Source organism: Ranitomeya variabilis, chromosome 1 (genome assembly GCF_051348905.1).
Source record: "Ranitomeya variabilis isolate aRanVar5 chromosome 1, aRanVar5.hap1, whole genome shotgun sequence".
Classification (NCBI taxonomy): domain Eukaryota; kingdom Metazoa; phylum Chordata; class Amphibia; order Anura; family Dendrobatidae; genus Ranitomeya; species Ranitomeya variabilis.
Genome location: NC_135232.1, coordinates 133,937,216 through 133,956,050, shown reverse-complemented (window position 1 = coordinate 133,956,050; position 18,835 = coordinate 133,937,216). Strand labels below are relative to the sequence as shown.

At 41.1% G+C, this 18,835-nt stretch overlaps 1 protein-coding gene and 1 long non-coding RNA gene across 2 annotated transcripts in view; one reads left to right on the top strand and one right to left on the bottom strand.

Annotated features, from left to right (window-relative positions):
* ADGRV1 (adhesion G protein-coupled receptor V1) overlaps positions 1-18,835 on the bottom strand; it is a 742,217-nt gene that overhangs the window by 241,681 nt on the left and 481,701 nt on the right. The window contains exons 81-84 of the mRNA XM_077289021.1: positions 16,936-17,182; positions 15,558-15,697; positions 10,379-10,539; positions 8,326-8,426 (exon numbers count right to left, since the gene is read on the bottom strand). Of these exons, the coding sequence (XP_077145136.1) occupies positions 8,326-8,426; positions 10,379-10,539; positions 15,558-15,697; positions 16,936-17,182 (649 nt within the window). The remainder of the gene's footprint in view (positions 1-8,325; positions 8,427-10,378; positions 10,540-15,557; positions 15,698-16,935; positions 17,183-18,835) is intronic.
* Positions 10,997-18,835, top strand: part of LOC143807463 (uncharacterized) — a 57,860-nt gene continuing 50,021 nt past the window's right edge. Inside the window, exons 1-2 of the long non-coding RNA XR_013221736.1 lie at positions 10,997-11,097; positions 17,663-17,833. This is a non-coding gene — a long non-coding RNA (uncharacterized LOC143807463). The remainder of the gene's footprint in view (positions 11,098-17,662; positions 17,834-18,835) is intronic.

Genomic DNA, 18,835 nt, shown 5'->3' with positions numbered 1-18,835 from the left:
TTAGATATGGCAACCATATTTCCTTTAGATCTTCTTTTTAGGCCTGGGTATACCTTTAGAACGAACGCCACCATTACAGAATACCACTATGGCTACATCACCGAAGCACAGAACCCCTTACCATGGCCCTTGTCAGAAATATCTGGGCATCAAACAGACAATGGATCTATAGCATTATTGGAGAAAAATTTAAAAACAGTATAAATGATTACACTCCATTACTTGCCAACTTCTGCCATCCGTGTGATTTTCACGGAGCTATAGAGTAGCATTGATACTTTTCATCCACGATTCTGATAAAAAAACAGATGTCTCTGTAATTGTTGCAGACCCACGGACAGCAAAAATCACACCATAGACATGTGAAAAGCCCCATAGACTATATTCTACTGGTCAAAATCACAAATAGAACACAGATGTAAAAACGGGATGTCTGAATGAGACCTTATAGGCTGTCCCATCCATTCTGTACCACTTAAGCTTCGGTCCCCCGGTCCCTGAGACACAGAGGCATATGACACCTTCTAATACTACTGGCTATTGGGATGTCATTTTCGGTAATCCTGGTAGATTTTTCAACTTTTCCAGTAGTCCAGGTGGTCTACCTTCTTACCACATGCCTTCCGGACGGTATAGGAAGATTGTAAAGCAAGAATTAAGTGGACACAAACAAGTGTGGACACTCAGCATCTCTCATTGAAAGGTCAGAGAATACACAGCCGTTTTGAGTAACATGTGCACCCCAATTCCATGTATGAGAAGGTCAACATGAAAAACCAGTTTAGTGTTGCATCTAAAAGTCAATGAGAAGATTAAACAGATACAGCACGCTATGCAAAAATAAATAATTCTTTAAATGTGTAATGTCCCTTTATTTCTAAAGGATGGAAAGTGTCTGTACCGGTCAATTAAATTATATCAGTTCTTGACTCTATGGCCATAGAGTCTAGTCATGGCTGCAGACAATTACTCAATTAGGTGAACGGAATGAGTGGATCTAAGCATGAAATAGGTCAGAGAAAAATGTAGTAATGTTTATAGAGCAGAGGGTTTCATTAGGCTGGTAGAGTTGCTTCAGGGGCATCTTAAGTATTGATTGCCAAGTTCTAAGACAGATTATACTTTGGTTATCTAGTTTAGAAAAACACACGTTGTTGGGGGCAATCTGGTTATGAATGGACAGTGCAGAGATTGTTCTAATGATCTATTTATACCTAGGCCTGCAATGTTACCAAGGGGGCATCCTGTACATCAGCATCTGCATAGACAGGGATTCTTTACTGTAAAAGAAGAAGATTCTGCTTGAATTTCAGTAGGGGCTTGTATGTCTTGCTTGAAAGATATGATATTACAGATTATTGGTAGCAAATTTCTGCAGATGGAACATTGATCCAGGAATTTACTCTAATTGCCATATTTGGAGGAAGAAAAGAGCTTTTTATACAAATCTGGGGCAATTTGCAATTTCCTCATGCACTTATTCTCTGCCATTCTATGCAGGTTAACTTGATAGAATTTTGTCTTTTTAAAAACTTAATTATAAAACTATGGAATAAGGCAGGTTTTCTTTAAATCCCATAGAAAAGGGTATTCTTAAGATTGTACGTTATGCCCTATCCATACTTCAAGTGTGGAAGTTATGCCCTATCTATAGGATAAGGGATAAATTCCTGATTATTTCGGGTTCAACAGTTGGGACCCAAACAGAACCAAACCCCCCGAAATCAGGAAGTTATCCCCTAGCATGTGGATAGTGGATGACGTCCAAACTTGAGAATACCCCTTTAAAGCTGAATGTGTTTGGAGCTAACTGTGTTTACATGGCGAGCTATATGCGTAATCTAAGTGTGATTTATATGCCGTGTTCAGACCCTCAGACTATTGAGGACAGATCACTTTGTGCACAAACATCTTATGCAAGTTTGGATTAAGTGTTTCCTGCCTGTGGCAAAACATACCCGAAATATCCGGCTTTGTAACCGTTCCCGGACTACACCTACGGCACTCTCTGCTGTGCTTTCTGATTTGGACGAGTGGCTCTATAAACATTCGCTTTGTCCCAGAGTGTAAGGAGAAACACAAGGACCTGCTTAGCTTATTATGGAAACTAATAGGCTGCAGTGCTTTTACTTTGAAGCCATAGCTCACATATCATCCTGGGAATTCCAGAGATAGACAAAGCCCGCCATGGAGGAGTAATGTGAAAGACAGGAGAAGATTTGCTGACATTTACTATGGGAAGTGCAGAACTTGGCAGACACATGAAGGACAAAAAGCTGGACATCAGTGAGGTTTTCCGAGGCAGCACCTGTGCCCAGCTAATAATGCCAAAACTCACTGTAACTTGAGCTAAAAGAATGTTCATTGCTTGTTTAAATGGAAGAAATGAACGTAACTCACCCTGAGTCACAGTCTTTAATATGTTGATATCATCATTATAAGGGACAGAAAAGGCACGTAAGACGGGCAGGTGTCCAGATCCCAAATGGTGGAAGGTCATGATCAACGATACAAACTGTTTAGGCCCCAGAACAATCATCACATTGGTCAAGAGGATATATGTTTATCATACTCTATATAGTTTTAAATATCTTGGATAAGTTAAAGAGGTAGTCAAATTACATCCAGTAATGGCAAAATATTTAGAATTGAGAGTCCTCAGTGGTTGATACCTTTTAATGGCTAACTGAAAAGATGGTAACAAATTGCAAGCTTTCGAGACTACATACGTCTCTTCATCAGGCAAAGACTAAAACAAATTCTGAAGAATCACATATTTATGCACAACAAAGTATAGAGAAAAAAAAAAAAAGGGGGAAAAAAACCATGGATAAGCCAGGTGACATGAAGCAGAATTACCATGGGTGATAAACAGTTACGTCCATAAATATTGGGCCAATTCTTAGATAAGGATTGTTTTATTGTCCTGTGATTAGGGTCTCTGTTGTGATGACCCCACATGGTCTGATGGGCAAGACCCAAGATATATTTCTTTCCTGTATCCAGTAATGGCATAGCTGTAGAATAACTTATCAATCGCTAAGGCTACGTTCACATTTGCGGTGTGCGCCGCAGCGTCGTCGCCGCAAGAAAACGCATGCGTCGTGCGGCCCTATCTTTAACATTGGCGCCACATGGGGCCGCATGTACATGCGTTGTCATGCGTTGTGGTGTGTTGTACGCCGCATGCGGCGTTAGGGCGCACCTGTCAGGGCGCGGCAAACATGTTGCATTTTTCGGGCGGCGCCGACCTTTTAAAAAACGCATGCGTCGTGTTTGCGTCGTGTTTGCTTCGTCGATGCGCCTTATTCCCCATTGACTTGTATTGACAACGCAGACGACGCAAGTACTTGCGTCGTGGTGCGTTGTACGACGCATGCGTTGTCAAATAAAAAATGCAAAACATTGTCTAGACTTTGTCTAGACACTAAAAAAACACTATATATATATATATAAAAAAAGGGGGGTTGCCATTGTCTTTCACAAGGCTATCACACAAGACAGAGAGAGGAGCAATCTGCTTTCAGAAACTGTAAGTATATATTTTTCTTTGCATTTTTATTCTGTTTCTTGATTTTGATTTAATTTGTGCAATGTTTGGGCCAGGGCCGGACTGGCCATCGGGCAGTTCTGGCAAATGCCAGAAGGGCCGGTGACAGTAGTGGGCCGCTCGAGTGTGCCGCTGTCGGCCCACTCCCCCCACTGTCGGCACACTCCCGGCCCCGCATTCAACTATACCGGCGTCATAGACAGTTGAATGCTGACGCTCTCTCTCCCATCATTCCCTGCTCTGCCTGCCGCTGACACATCGCGCACCTGCTGTGTGACTGGGCGGGCAGACTGCAGCTGCTGAGACCGGAGCCAGGAGCAGCGCGGGGCAAGAGGAGAGGTGAGTAGAGTGTTTTTTTTTTTATTATTATATATCAATGAGTGATAAGTGGATTGTGGGGCTATTGGGGGGGGGCTGCATTACATTCTATGGGGGCTGGCTGCATTACATTCTATGGGGGCTGGCTGCATTACATTCTATGGGTGCTGGCTGCATTACATTCTATGGGGCTGTGCTGCATTACATTCTATGGGGGCTGGCTGCATTACATTCTATGGGGGCTGTGCTGTATTACATTCTATGGAGGCTGTGCTGTATTACATTCTATGGGGGCTGTGCTGTATTACATTCTATGGGGGCTTTGCTGTATTACGTTCTATGGGGGCTGTGCTGTATTACATTCTATGGGGCCTGTGCTGTATTACATTCTATGGGGGCTGGCTGCATTACATTCTATGGGGGCTGTGCTGCATTACATTCTATGGGGGCTGTGCTGTATTACATTCTATGGGGGCTGTGCTGTATTACATTCTATGGGGGCTTTGCTGTATTACATTCTATGGGGGCTGTGCTGTATTACATTCTATGGGGCCTGTGCTGTATTACATTCTATGGGGGCTGTGCTGCATTACATTCTATGGGGGCTGTGCTGCATTACATTCTATGGGGGCTGTGCTGCTTTACATTCTATGGGGGCTGTGCTGTATTACATTCTATGGGGGCTGTGCTGTATTACATTCTATGGGGGCTGTGCTGTATTACATTCTATGGGGCTGGCTGTATTACACTCTATGGGGGCTGTGCTGCATTACATTCTATGGGGGCTGGCTGTATTACATTATATGGGGGCTGGCTGCATTCCATTCTATGGGGGGCTGTGCTGCATTACATTCTATGGGGGCTGTGCTGTATTACATTTTATGGGGGCTGTGCTGTATTATAGTCTATGGGGGCTGTGCTGTATTACATTCTATGGGGACTGAGCTGTAATGCTGGATACAGCTGTAATTATATGTTATATAGTCGTGTTACACTCCCCTCACTTGTAACCTACAAGTGTACAAAGATATTATACAGTCACCATGTGACAAGTGGGCCTGTGTGACTTCAAATGCCAGGGCTGAATTTTAGTCCCAGTCCAGCCCTGGTTTGGTCTGTGCTATTGTACGGTTATGGCACTGTGGGTTGTTTTTGGAAATATTGTTTTTTTTAATCTGGTTCTGATGTACTTCTGGCGTTATATGATGGCGTTTATTGTCTTCGACCTTGCTTGGTTTTGGATTGGTTTTGAATTTTTTTGGGTTGTTCTGGTGTCATGCGGTTGTTCAATGTCTTTTTTTTTTGGATGATTTTTTCTTCTTAAATTTCTGTTGCATGTCTTTTTCTGGTTTCTATTGTTGGGGGTAACCGTATGGCGTTTTCTTGGCTCATGTCTTGCTGTGTTTTATTATGCTGTTGGCATTTTTTTTTCTTTCCTTGAGTGTCTTTTCTTGCTGGTGGGGGGGCTACATTTATGATGTTTCATTTGTATTGTATTGTTCCGTGCGGCTATATGCCATTCTATTTTCAATTGTATTTTTCCTTTTTTTTTATTTTTTTTATCTCTGATGGTTTTACGTCGTTTTCCATATGGCATATATCTCCTCTCTTGAATGTTTGCATTGCCAAGTGTGTAGTATAATGGATGTTTTTGTTTTTTTTTGGGTGGGGCCCTTTGTTTTTAGTTTCATGTGTTTTTTTTTTCTATTTGACTATGGTTTATCTTTTGGGTTGCTGTATATTGTAACAGCGGTTGTCCCGTATGTTTATTGCTTATTATCTAGAATGGTATTTATCGACTTTTTCTGATGTATTTCTGTGGTTATATGTCACCAGATGGTGTTGTTTTGGATCATGTCTTGTTGTAATTGTAAAGTATGGCGTTCATTAGTTTGCTATTTCATTGTGCCTTTTTTTTTCCTGTATAAATAAAGGTGTTTTTTTTGTAAGTTTTTATTTTTAAAAATTTGGACATAGGTGTCTATTTTTGCTTAATTTTGTTTGGGTCTATTCTTGTGTTGTATCTTCTATTGTATTCTCTTGCAATGTATGGCGTTGTGGTGTCGCTTGTTGAGTTTGCATTGTCCTATCAGTCAACAGTCAATTGTGTTTTTGTTTTTTTTTTGCCTATTTTATTGTATGTGGCATTGTTACAGACTGTCCAGGGCCAGAAGGACTGTGGAGTGCGCCTTTTGCATCCTTGTCTCCAAATGGCGTATATTAGGATCCGCCATTAATCTTAAAATTGAAACAGTGGAAATTAAAATTGTTGCCATATAATTTTTGGCCCATATCCGACTCTTTAAATGTGCGTGAGTCATTTGCACGGCCAAACGCACCAATGTCCACTGCGAGAAAACGGCAGTCCGCACCGGCAATTGCCATGAGCACAGTTGAAAAGTATTTTTTATAATTGTAGAAAAGGGATCCACTTTTCGCAGGCTTGGTAATCCGAATGTGCTTTCCATCCACTGCGCCAATACAGTTTGGAAAAGAACACACTTGCTCAAATTTCTGTGCGTTGGCCTCCCAGATTTCACTTGTAGGGACATGTAAAAATTCCTCCCAGAGATTATCCCACAAAGCGCGGCATGTCTCAGCAATAATTCCGGAAAGAGTGGAGACTCCAATCCGGAATTGAAAATGAAGTGATCTCAAGGTCTCTCCGGTAGCCAGGAAACTGCCAAGAAGATAAAGAAATTACACTAAAGTACATTGCAATTTATAAAAGTACATTGACCATACCAAACCCAAAAAAAATTAAAAAAAAAAAAAAAAAAAAGGGAAGAACATATCACAGTCATTCAAACAGCTACGTACCGTAGAGTCACCAGCAGCCATTCCTCTGTGGAAATAGCTCTCCGGAGCTGCGTGTCCTGCCTGCTAATGGATCCTTCCACCCGACGCAGAAGATAGCGGAAGCTGTCCTGAGACATCCTGGTGTATTCGAAATATTTCTCCAGGTTGTCATTGAGTTCGCCAAACAAGCAATGGTATGCTCCACGGCTCTCCCGGACTTCCACGATAGGGTGTATCCAAAAGCGGCGACGACTCCATCTCCGTTTTTCCCTTTCCCTTTGATGAAAACAGGCGAGAGCATAGGCATTAGCCAAGGCAAATTCCATCTCCATATCCATGTAGATACTGTCCATGGGACGCTCCATCATGAATACCAGCAAAATGGGAGGAATTCATCTCTGCCAGGGTATATATACACAATTACATTACACCAACCCTCTTCTAGCCATTGGTGGACCTTATCTAGTGTGTAGACACTTTTTTTTTTTTTTGGGTGATGAAGAATGACTCACTGTAGGAAAACGCATGCGTCGAAAAACGCAGCGTTTTTTGGTCAAAACGCAACTGCGTTTCCAAAAAACGCAGCGTTTTTCGACGCATGCGTTGAACGCATGCGTCGAAAAACCATGCGTTTCTATTGCGTTTTTGTTGCGTTGTGCGTTGCGGCGACGCCGCTGTGGCGCACACCACAAATGTGAACGTAGACTAGTCCATAACAGACTGTAGGGACCCCCATGTTGCTGGAATTAATGGGCCATTCAGTTGCTGTGGAGGTCCAGAACTCAGCCTCATTCACTTGACAAAAGCGACATTGGATAGGAAATGACAAAGGACTTTTTGCTCTTTAATTCTCAAGATGGGTCAGCTGGACCCCAACAATCAGCAAAGGACAAGGACAACATAAATAACCAACCCCTCTGCTGAAAGCGAACACTGATTTCAGTATTTATTCAATACCGGTACTCCCATTTAGTGTACCATTTTAGGAAGTTTTAGCTATTTAGCACATCTGCATAAAGATACATCGCATATTCAAAATGTTTTAGATAATAAATAGGAACACGGAAAATTTCCAGGGTTCCTTGGTGCCATGTATGATAAAAATAGGTTACGGTAGTTTACTTTCTCCAAACCTAGGAAATTGCAGCAATTACATATTTACTTATTTTTTACAACAACATCAAGGCAATCAAAAATAAAAAAACATTGAACCTTTTAAAAACACAAAAAAATAGACGTAAAATAAAAACCTGATTTAAACGACAGGTCATTTTCTGATGACCCTTGAGGAAAAATGCTAAGAGAGACAAAACATTTGTTGTGTGGTCTAGTCCTGTATATTCTATATTTACTATTATTATCTTACACTTTCACCACCGTTATACCTGGACGGTCAGTTTCACAAATCCGGTCCATATAGAGATCGTAATTTCCAGGAGATCTAGAGTTGCTTTGGAAATTGTGAATGAGACTGTTAGTTCAGATCAGGAGCCTCACATTTGTACTTGGACCATGAAAATCAGTCTCACATCTTTTGGCCTGTATTTAAGGTACAGCTCATTTTCATGTACGCTGTATCTATAGCTACAAAGGAGTGTAACCACAGATGATTTTAATAGCTCAGCTTTTTTATAGTAATAAATGATGGAGCATCTTACCTGTGTTCCTAAACAAGCCACCATCATGTGAGTGAGAAGCTTAGCTGCAAACATGGAAGACCTGGTGCAGAATAACTGGGAGAGGATGGCCAACGTGAACCCTGAGGATAAGAAGGATGGAGAATGGTATTCATTGCACATTAAGTAAATTTCATCTTGTTCTTAAATTACAGATCACAAATATCTTATTGTACGGGTTATACTTCCATAATCCGCACTGTCTATTAAGACCTATTGAATGACTACAGTCCAGCATTATCGGTGAGCTCAATCCAGTATTGAGACTGTAACTATTCTCATAGCACATAAAGCCTCTTGTATACGGACATGAGCTGTACTGAGGTTTCCAAAACTTCTGAAAATGCTATGTTCTATCTTTCAAGGATTTTAAAGATCCATTGTTCTCCAATAAATAATGAAATATATGGAATTTCTAAGAAATCAGAGAACTAGGAATCTGTTAGCAACCAAACACTTGGCTCCATAACCAATGAATTTCCAGTTCACGTATCAGAATTCAGATGTAGATGGCAATCGGTGGCCATAGTGGTGAGGATAATCCTGTTGTGTACTGTAGATATTTGCATCTGTGGAGATTATCTCAATAGTCCAGAACAATAAAACTTTGTTCTATTGGTTTCTGATGTTGGGAAAACATTCAACTATCGGAACCTGATGGGAAAACCTTCTTCTGATTGGTGGCAAATCTTTACAAGTTGGTCTAAATTAAGGAATTTTTAGGTTCCTAATTATTGAATTAGATACTGTAGGTCAGATCTGTAGAACAAGAGTTGATCAAGCAGTACCCTTGACAGCTTAGCCTAAGGATGACGCATGGGTGAAGTATTATAAACAATATGGGGCTGAATCATCAAGTAGTTAATGGCAATTTTCTGGTGTGAAACTGCTTGAAAGATATACTGCATGCATAGCTCATGGTTGGCGTATAACTGGTTTCACCCTCAACCCAATTCCAGCTTCCTTGGATTCATTTGATACAAGTATAAAAACTTTTATATAGAAAAAAAAAAAAATACATTCTGTTTTTAGGATTACTTTGCTACTTGAAGGATTATTCCCATTTTATAAACTGATGGGATATTTCTTGGATATGGATACTGGTGTAGATTGGCTCACTTGGCTGCATGTAGAGGTAAACACCAGAACACTGTCTCTTTAAATCTTCCACTGGTTTATTAAACGTACTATATAAACCTGTGCAACATTAGCAAAAACAAACCCAGCCTCCCTGGCCTAACAGGAAAACAAAAACATAACGTATGGCACAGTCCTTGTTACTACGGGAATCCGCTCGCTTCAGGACAAACAACAAAATGTTCAGCTTTCCTTAACATGGATACCCAGCTGCAGAACGTCAACCTCCAGGCCCACCCCACACTGAATGCTCTAGAAGGCTGGGTATTTATCCTCTGTGCTCCTCCCACTCTACAGCTGTTCACTCAACCCAGCACTTAGAGTGCTGGATCATTTTCCAAGGTTGTTATCACTGAAGCTAACACCCTTAGTGAAACATATCTCCCCTTCAGTACTTTACCAGTGACTTTGTCACAATACTATAGCCCATTCCCAATATTATTTCCCATCCCTCGGCTTAACTTGATGGACCTGTGTCTTTTTCCAACCGTATTAACTATGTAATTATGTCCTAACATTATTATAAATGGTGATCTTTGGAACTAAAAGGGAGGCATCGCTAATGAAGCAGAGCGTCCCTTTCTGTGTTTTCCCTCCACAAAGGCCCTCCCGACCACCTTGCTGTGCAGGCCACTGCAGCAATTCCATTCACTTCAATGGAACTATACTATTCACAGGATGAGGCATCACTGTGCAGGAAAACAACAGCAAAGGAGCTGCAGAACTTTTATTTTCAGGATAACTGATGTTCCTGAAGTCAGACCCCCACTGATCATAAAGTGATGGAGCCTATGAGTCATAACCCACTATCAATGGTAATTATAGATGAATCTCCAGTTTACACAACATGATGAAAAGTAGAATAAATGCATCTGTATTACAGTATTAATCCACTAACCAGAAATGCATATAAACCCCGCACAAAAGAAAGCTTCGTTGTAGGAGGACAGCTTGTCAGTATGAGCATACACAGCATAGGAGGACAAGTGCGTACAAGCACACTCCACATACTGGCCTGCGTCTGACACCACTCGGCACAGCTGACCATTTGACAGCCACCTGCAAAGCAAAATGTGCAAAATTATTAACCCGTTAAACAGATGCCATAATTGTGAGTAAAGCATGCGCTCTTAGGTAGTGCTAAATAGTCCAGAACATTTACAAGTCTTCAGATCTCAATGTAAAAGTATGCACTCAACTGAAAAATTCCTTGAAATTAACTATTAGCAGGCGTAGGACCAGACAAAAATAACCCTAAGCACTTTGGACTTGGTGAACCAGCCACATTTTTTGCACGGCACGAATGATGACACGAGAGCATGAAGACGCTGCTGACAGGCCCATTCCCATAGTGCAGGTCACTGAGTTTGCATCTCTGCAGGGTAAGAACTATTTTAGTTCCCTTCAGCTTGTAAGGAATACCTGTGTCTCAGCAAAACGGGGTAAGAATATAATTCACGGAAAGGACTGGATGGCATAAACATGTTATTTACAGTTCTGAAGTCCTTTACATGAGGATATTAGTTATATCGTAAGAAAATATCAAACGTATTTGTGGCCCATCTCCACTGCCAAGAAGAAAAATCTGCTGCCACTTAGGAATGGTCCATATTCAAGGTACATTTAGACGGGGGTATTATGGCCCATTAATGTGCGTGATCAACTATATATCAGTCAATCAGCACTCATATACTGGACAATAAAAACTGATGGGAACAGAATGATAGTTAATACTCTCACTCTCTCCCCATACAGTATCATGTTATCAGCAGCATATCTCCCTTTTACAAGGGGCGATGGGCTGCCCATGAAGATCATTTTTATCCCAGTATAAAGGATCTAATCACCCAATAAACGAGTGATCTCTGGCCTATGCACAGAGGCCGACTGCTCATTCACTAATTCTCATCTAAAGCCCATCCACATTACACTAACATCGGTCGAACCCACCGATATCACCAAGTCTGGCTAACATTTAACTGTGTAACGGGGTAACGATAGTTTCCTGACAGGTGATGTGGTGAAAGACTGGGATCAGGCAAGTGCGAGTTCGCCAGAGATGTCTATCAGTGATTTCCTCGTAGAGAATGCAGGAGCTCTCCTGTGTATGGGAGTCGGGCAAGATAGTGGTCGGCCAACCAATGGTTCAGCTGATCATTCAGACAGTAGATATCTAAAGATCTTATTATGTTATTGTTGAAGGCCTTGTGATAAAATTACGACATGGTTGGCAGCAAAATGGCTCAGTGGTTAGCATTGCAGCCCTGCAGCACTGGGGTCCTGGGTTCAAATCCCACCAAGGACAACATCTGCACGGAGTTTGTATGTTCTCCCCGTATCTGCATGGGTTTCCTCTGGTTTCCTCCCACACTCCACATACTGATAGGGAATTTAGATTGTGAGCCCCAATGGGGACAGTGATGATAATGTGTGTAAAGCACTGTGGAATTAATGGCGTTATATAAGTGAGTAAAATAAATAAATATAACCTATCCTCACTGGATATATGACAAAACAACATCGATTCGTGGCAGGGAACATAAGGAGGAGTATATGTTATGTTGTAACTTTATTAAACTGCCCGCCTTTGGTAATTTTTTTAATATTAAAAAAAAACCTAATTTAATGAAAACTAACTTTTTTTCCTCTTCACATTTCAGCAATCATAATTTTTTCATAAGTTTTTACATTTTTACATTGCTTGTTACACATCTCAATCTGTTAAACAAATCCCTCAGGTAACTATGGTTGTGTGAATACCTAATATATGTAAGATTTTTGTTTTATGTAATGTATGTTTAAGAAAATGTATTTAATATTAAATAATCACATTTGTTGCACTTTTTTTGCAGACTTTTTCCATGTTTGTATTGCATTTCTATATACGGTAATTCTTTTGTATGCGTAAAGGGAACCTGTCAGCAGGATTGTTCATAACCTACACACATTGTCAGTCAGGTCGGCGCCGTTATACTGATTAAAATGATACCTTGGTGTATAAAATCTGTCTTATGGTTGTTCTTTAATCTTTATTTTCAGTTTTGTGCCAATGATATGCTCCCGCTCTGCGGTGGCCAGTCGGGGGGGGGGGGGGGGGGGGGGTTTGGGGTCTCCATGTGGTGCTCTGCTTAGGTATTGAGTAGCTAATGGATCACTGATCCCTCACTGACCTGCCCCCTAGTTTGCATAATGAATGTCTGTATATACTTTAAAAAAAAAACCTTCTGCAGGCAGGAAACATGTAAGGTCCAACAACTGTCCCAAACTGCCACAATAGCGCTAAATTTTTGGATGTCTGATGACACATAGTGAGGTGAACTACAAGAGTAAGGCACTGTTCCAATTGGGCTCGTACCCCTTGCTGGGGTGAGATGGCTTTTACACTTTTTTGATCAAAATAGTATTAACTAAGTACCCCATTTTATTTACATGTAATATTACTATTTACTTACTAATTAGAGGGTATTTGCTCATTTCGCTTTTAACTTGGGTTCTGTCTGTTAAATGGCCACAGTGTGAGTGCAAATCTATGTACTGCACTTTTACCAACATATGCTCTCTAATTGTTTTGGTTTTGTTTCAGTTTTTTGTACTTTGCCCAAATGGGCGTGGCTTCCACTTTTTTGGACATCAATTTTGTTTATATAACTTTCACAGACAGGTGGCTGCATAGTTGGGACTCGGTCATTCTCTGCCCTTACTTACTTGGAGGTCTGCTGACACCTACTTGTCATAGCTTGGTCTGGGGATTCAATCTGCTGACCTATTGCTCCGTGGCTGATTCCTTTGTCTGCTGACATATTGCCTTTTCTTCTCTATCCAAGTGCCTTATAGTTCCAATTATGTTTGTTTCCCCTTCTTGGCTTACTCCTCGACAGGTGTTTTTCATTTTTACATTTTGGTCTGCAGTATCACATTCTGGGTTGGTTTTATGTTTTATATGTTCACCCTTCACTGCAGTTCCTTGCTGGCTATACCTCTAGGTGAATTTGAGTTTAGGAGTTACAGCCCTTCAGCTAAGGAGTTTACGTTGAATAGTAAACACCAATTGAATTTCTTCAGCGAGTCTGTTTGTTTTCATTCCCAGTTCCTCTTTCTTTCACCTCTTTAGGTTTCTGGGAGGTTATTCTTGTTCCCTTTATTAATGTGTTTTCCTTTTCTCATTCAGGGTTTTCATATCTTCCTGCACATTTTCCTCTCCTCTTGTTGGCAGTGTGTTGTAGCCTGCCCACTGGTTCCTCAGGAGTTACAAGAAACCCCCATTAGCCTTACAGGGAGCTAGGTTCGAGATGGCGTCTTCAAGTTGTTCAGCTAGGGATTTTCTAGTCTCTACAAGAACCAGCAGGGTGTGGGTGCGGCGTCTCCCCATAATAGGTCTTCCCTTTTTCTATTACCCATGAGTGAGTCTGTTACATTGATAACAATGGTGAGGTGAGCTACAAGAGTTAGGTATTGTTCCGATTGGGCACACCTTGTCGTGGTGGGCCTTTACACTTTTTTGATCAAAATAATGTTAACTAAGTCCCCTATGATATTTAAATGAACTATTACTATTCACTTACCTATTACAGGGTATTTTCTCATTTTGTTTCTGGGTTCTGTCTGTTAAATGGCCACAATGTGAATGCACATCTATGCATGGCACTTATACCAAAACATACTCTGGCTCATTTTTTTATTTCATCATGGCATCAAATATGCCTATTATTTTATTCTTATGAACTTCTTTATATGTCACACAAACTTTTAAAAATGAGCTTTGAATTTGCTGCTTGCAATATGCTAACTGGCCAGCAATAGTCTAGCATTGCATCACTTCTCCCAGACTAGTCCTGCATTGACCAGAAAGAACAAAAAGACAGCACCACAATGGATGGTGAAAAAAATAAGAGCTTACATTTATTCTGCCTCCTGTCTACAGGAGGCAGAATAAATGTAAGCTCTTATTTTTTTCACCGTCCATTGTGGCGCTGTCTTTTTGTTCTTTGTGGTCTTGGTACTGTCCGGGATGGGCTCCCTGGTTTTGGACGTGCGACCTTGTGTCCACTGAGACCTTAAATCTATATAAGAAAGGGTGCGGTTTTGACTTTCTTTTGTTTTGACTCTGATAGTCCTGCATTGAATCCTCTAATCATACCTCGCAGGGCATGACTGACATCCTGTATGCAATATACAATACATCTTGATAAGACCAGAGAAAATTGTACACATGCGCATGATATCTTTTGTGCCTGGCTGATGCCCCACTGGACTAGTCCTGGCTCATTTGTGTATTCTGAGCTGGACATTCAAAGTTCATTTTCAAAAGTTTTTCTGCCATGCAAAGGAGTTTATTGGAATACAGCAATAAGTATTTAATGTTATGCTGGCTGTTTAGGGCATTTTTGTCAGACACAGGTGGCTGTGATTGCTGGGGGTGGCACTTCGTGCACCCTAGCTGCAGATGTGTGCAGATAGTCCTGGACATCTCTCTGAATGCAATTAAAGGGTTAAGCATATTGGAGGTTTTTAGTATTTGGAGCTAGTGCTAGGATGAGCAGATGGTTACGGACCTACTGTAGGACGGATCAGGACACTCGTGCTGAGATTACTGCATAAAACGGTGTAGCCATGATCACTCAAGGGTGGTATCTGATTTGGAAGCAGGATGTTATAGAGAAAAGGAGCTGATCAGATTGATAGACAGTTTTGTGATAAAACTTGTATTTGATTAATTGAAATCACTGGTGTCAATATACATGCGTGCAATGGGTGAACTTATTCAGTGATTGACAGCCGACAGTCATTCCTGTATGACTGCACATGCAGACAATGCTGTCAACCACCAGGAATATCAGCCAACAAAAGACAACTTATACTTTATCTTCTCCAATATAACTATGTATTATTCTGCTCCGCGTCTCCTTCTCTATACCATGCTGTCCACAGATCAGACCACATGTACTATATGACAGTTTCATTTAAGGGGTTAATGGTCTGTACTACTGAGAGTTTTAGTCTAAAGACCAACAGCTTCGATCCCATTGTATGACATGCATTACCAATGCTTGCACTGAGAATGAGGAATACATTGGTACCTTTCTGATGCCTGGTTCCACAGGAGACAAAGTGACATGCGAGGAATAATCCGGCCACCAGCTGTATTAATTCTGTACACAACCTCATTGTCCTCGGCTAAGTGGTAGGAGCGGTTCACTTTCAGACTCACTGATAAAATCTGCAGTCAAATAAAAATGTGAAACAAGATCTGTCAAATGTGAGCAAAATATAATAATGCATATTGTCTAGTAAAGACACTCAACTGCATTCCATATGGTAAATCGGGATCATAAAACATCTTCTTTAATCTCCTAATCTTCATCAGGTCTTAGCAATGCCAACCTGAGTGCCAAAGCTCGGGTGTTGCTAGGTAGGACTTTTAAAGGTATTGTCCAGCGAAAACAAGTTATCTTCTATCTGCAGGATAGCTGACTACTTGCTGATCGGTGGGTGGCCCACCACTTGGACCTGCACCAATCGGCAGAACAAGGAACTTGTTTTTCCCAACTGGGAACTTCTATCCTAAGTACAAAATGGCACACCAAGTCGGACATCTGACTGCCACTGATTTCATTCTCCATGGAACCGCCAAAAAAGTAAAGTGTAACACTTAGCAGTCCCATAGGAAATGAATGGAGGAGTGGTCGAGCATGCACATTCACTCTCCATTCTAACAGGGGCAAAAGTTCCCCATTTTGCTGATCAGTGCATGTCCCGATAGTTGGATCTTCACCAACCAACAAGTTATTGCCTATTCAATCAATAAGTGATAACTGGTTTTCAAGGGCCAACCATTTAAACTGCGCTACTGCTCTATTTGGCACTGTCATGGGGGTCATTAAGTGGTTGGCAGTGATGCTTGCTGCATAGCTAACAAAATAGTGTCTCTGATGGGTCCGTTTTGTGACTCTGTAAATCTTTAGAGTTGCTAGTGAACACCAACTACCCAACTGTATGACCCCATTGGACGGACCGGCACTACTGAGCAGGCAAATATCTGCCCACATCGACTTCTTACGTCATTTTTAATCTTTTAATAATAAATGGTGTTAGGAGCATAAACCCACAAAAAGTCCATAGAATTTACACAAATATGAATTGCCCTTAATAAATTCCACACAGGGCTCTAATGAATATCTCCGGGCTAAGTAATATCATTTTTGCATTTATTCCCTCAGACATGGAGAACACATGTATCTCACAGACATTTTACTAGCCAAGTGCCTGGCTATAAATAACGCTTGTAACCAATTGCTCTTCTGGAACGGTAAAGTTAATTGTATCACGATTCCAGGAAGAATGCAATGAAGCCGGGGTGTGAGAGTAAAAATAAACATGGAAGGCATCGCAGGCTTCTGCCATGAAGCACATTCGCCGAGAAGGGACAGCATCCATCTGCTAGAATCTGTCATTTACCTTATCATTTAACGCACGTTCTTGTCCTCCAGTGAGGAACCATTGCTGACTGCTATATTCAGTAAAATGCAAATATATACAGCCTTCCTCTGAGGTTGTGTTCTCAGCAAATACTGGCAAAAGTCTTTCAGGGATCTGGATAGAATCACCATTCTTTCCATCAAACTTATGTCCATTGATCTGCTGTGGGTACCAATGATAGGCACTTATGGTGATATGGGGGCAGGTGTCGAAATGGGTCCTCCCTCTGTTGGGACAAGAGATGATTGCGTTACAACGTGGCATCAAATATCAGAACATTTTAGTTGTCTTTTCCATAAAATTATCCACGTTTACTCCTCTGTCAGACAATAATTAGTCATGTTTATTCCTATAAATGACCAACAACTAATATAATTAGTTCACACATTGCCATATACTGACATTTACGGTCCAGTCGGCCAAGAAACGGATGATTAAACATTAAAAAGGGTTTTTGTTTTGTCGTTTACTGCATCTGGAAATTTTTGACTGCTTATACTTCAGATATTTTTAATATTATTCGACAAAAGTACAGTGAGACTTCTAGTATAATATTTATGGCCAGAATTTTACATATGAAATAAAATAAATTAGGGGAGGAACAGTAAAACAAACAGGTAAAAGAATATTTAAAAATGTCATCTGTAGATGGTAAAGATCCAAATATTTAAATTAAAATACAATAGTCCATATTCTCCTATTGCAGCATTGCCACTCCCGTGATGTTGGCGCCATTGTTCCAGGAAAGTGATGTGACATGGCTGCAGCCCCGTCTGCCCCGGTGGAACATTGATGAGCTGCAGATGGCGCATGACACGACACGTGACCCTCCAGTGACAGGGGTGGTAACATTACTAGAAAGTCAGAGCTGCAGAGGGTAAGTATGTACTGTTTTCAGTTTAATTAGTGTCCCGTATTCATTAAGCTGGGGTTGTACAGTAATAGACAACCCCTTTAAGTATTATTTCTATACCATCAATATACAGTATTTCCGTTGATGTTCCCATTGGTTCCTGACACGGTGGATCTTTATTTTGTAATGTCACATTATACACTGATTAGTGGTACCAGGGCCGTATTTAGAGTTTCTGCTGCCCTAGGCACTTTTAGCGCTGCCTCCCCCTTTGGTGAGTATGACACTATCGGCAGTGACTTTGGCAAGAATCGCTGATGTGAAAGTCGCCTTTTGCAGCAGATCGGGCAGTTTTCACATCTGCCGTGTAACGGATCACTTACGGCAACACATGCGTTTGGCTTCATTCATTCCCTATGGGATTTGTGGCACTTGCCGTGATCTGGCAAATGCGGTACCATACCTCCCAACTCTTGAAGGGAAAGAGGTATAAAGGTTGCAGCGCACTACGTGCGCCGCGGCAAATTTTAGGCCACACCTCTGACCACACCCATTTCACAACTAGTCACACCCATATCCAAGTCCCAACCACACCCATTTAGCACTGCTGATCACATTGTTTCATATACAATAATTATAACCAAAAAAAATATGGCCACACAATGCTCCATAATGTATAATGGCCACACATGATGCTCCATATTGTATAATGGCCACACATGATGCTCCATACTGTATAATGACCCCATATGATGTTCAATACTGTATAATGACCGCACATGATGCTCCATACTGTATAATGGCCACACATGATGCTCCATACTGTATAATGACCCCACATGATGCTCCATACTGTATAATGGCCACACATGATGCTCCATACTGTATAATGACCCCACATGATGTTCAATACTGTATAATGACTGTTGTGAATTAGACTTTTTTGCCTCCCTCTAGTGGTTACTAGTGATATGACTCTGGGATTTCCTTCCCTCTGTTTGCACCCAGCTGGGTCGTTACTTCAGG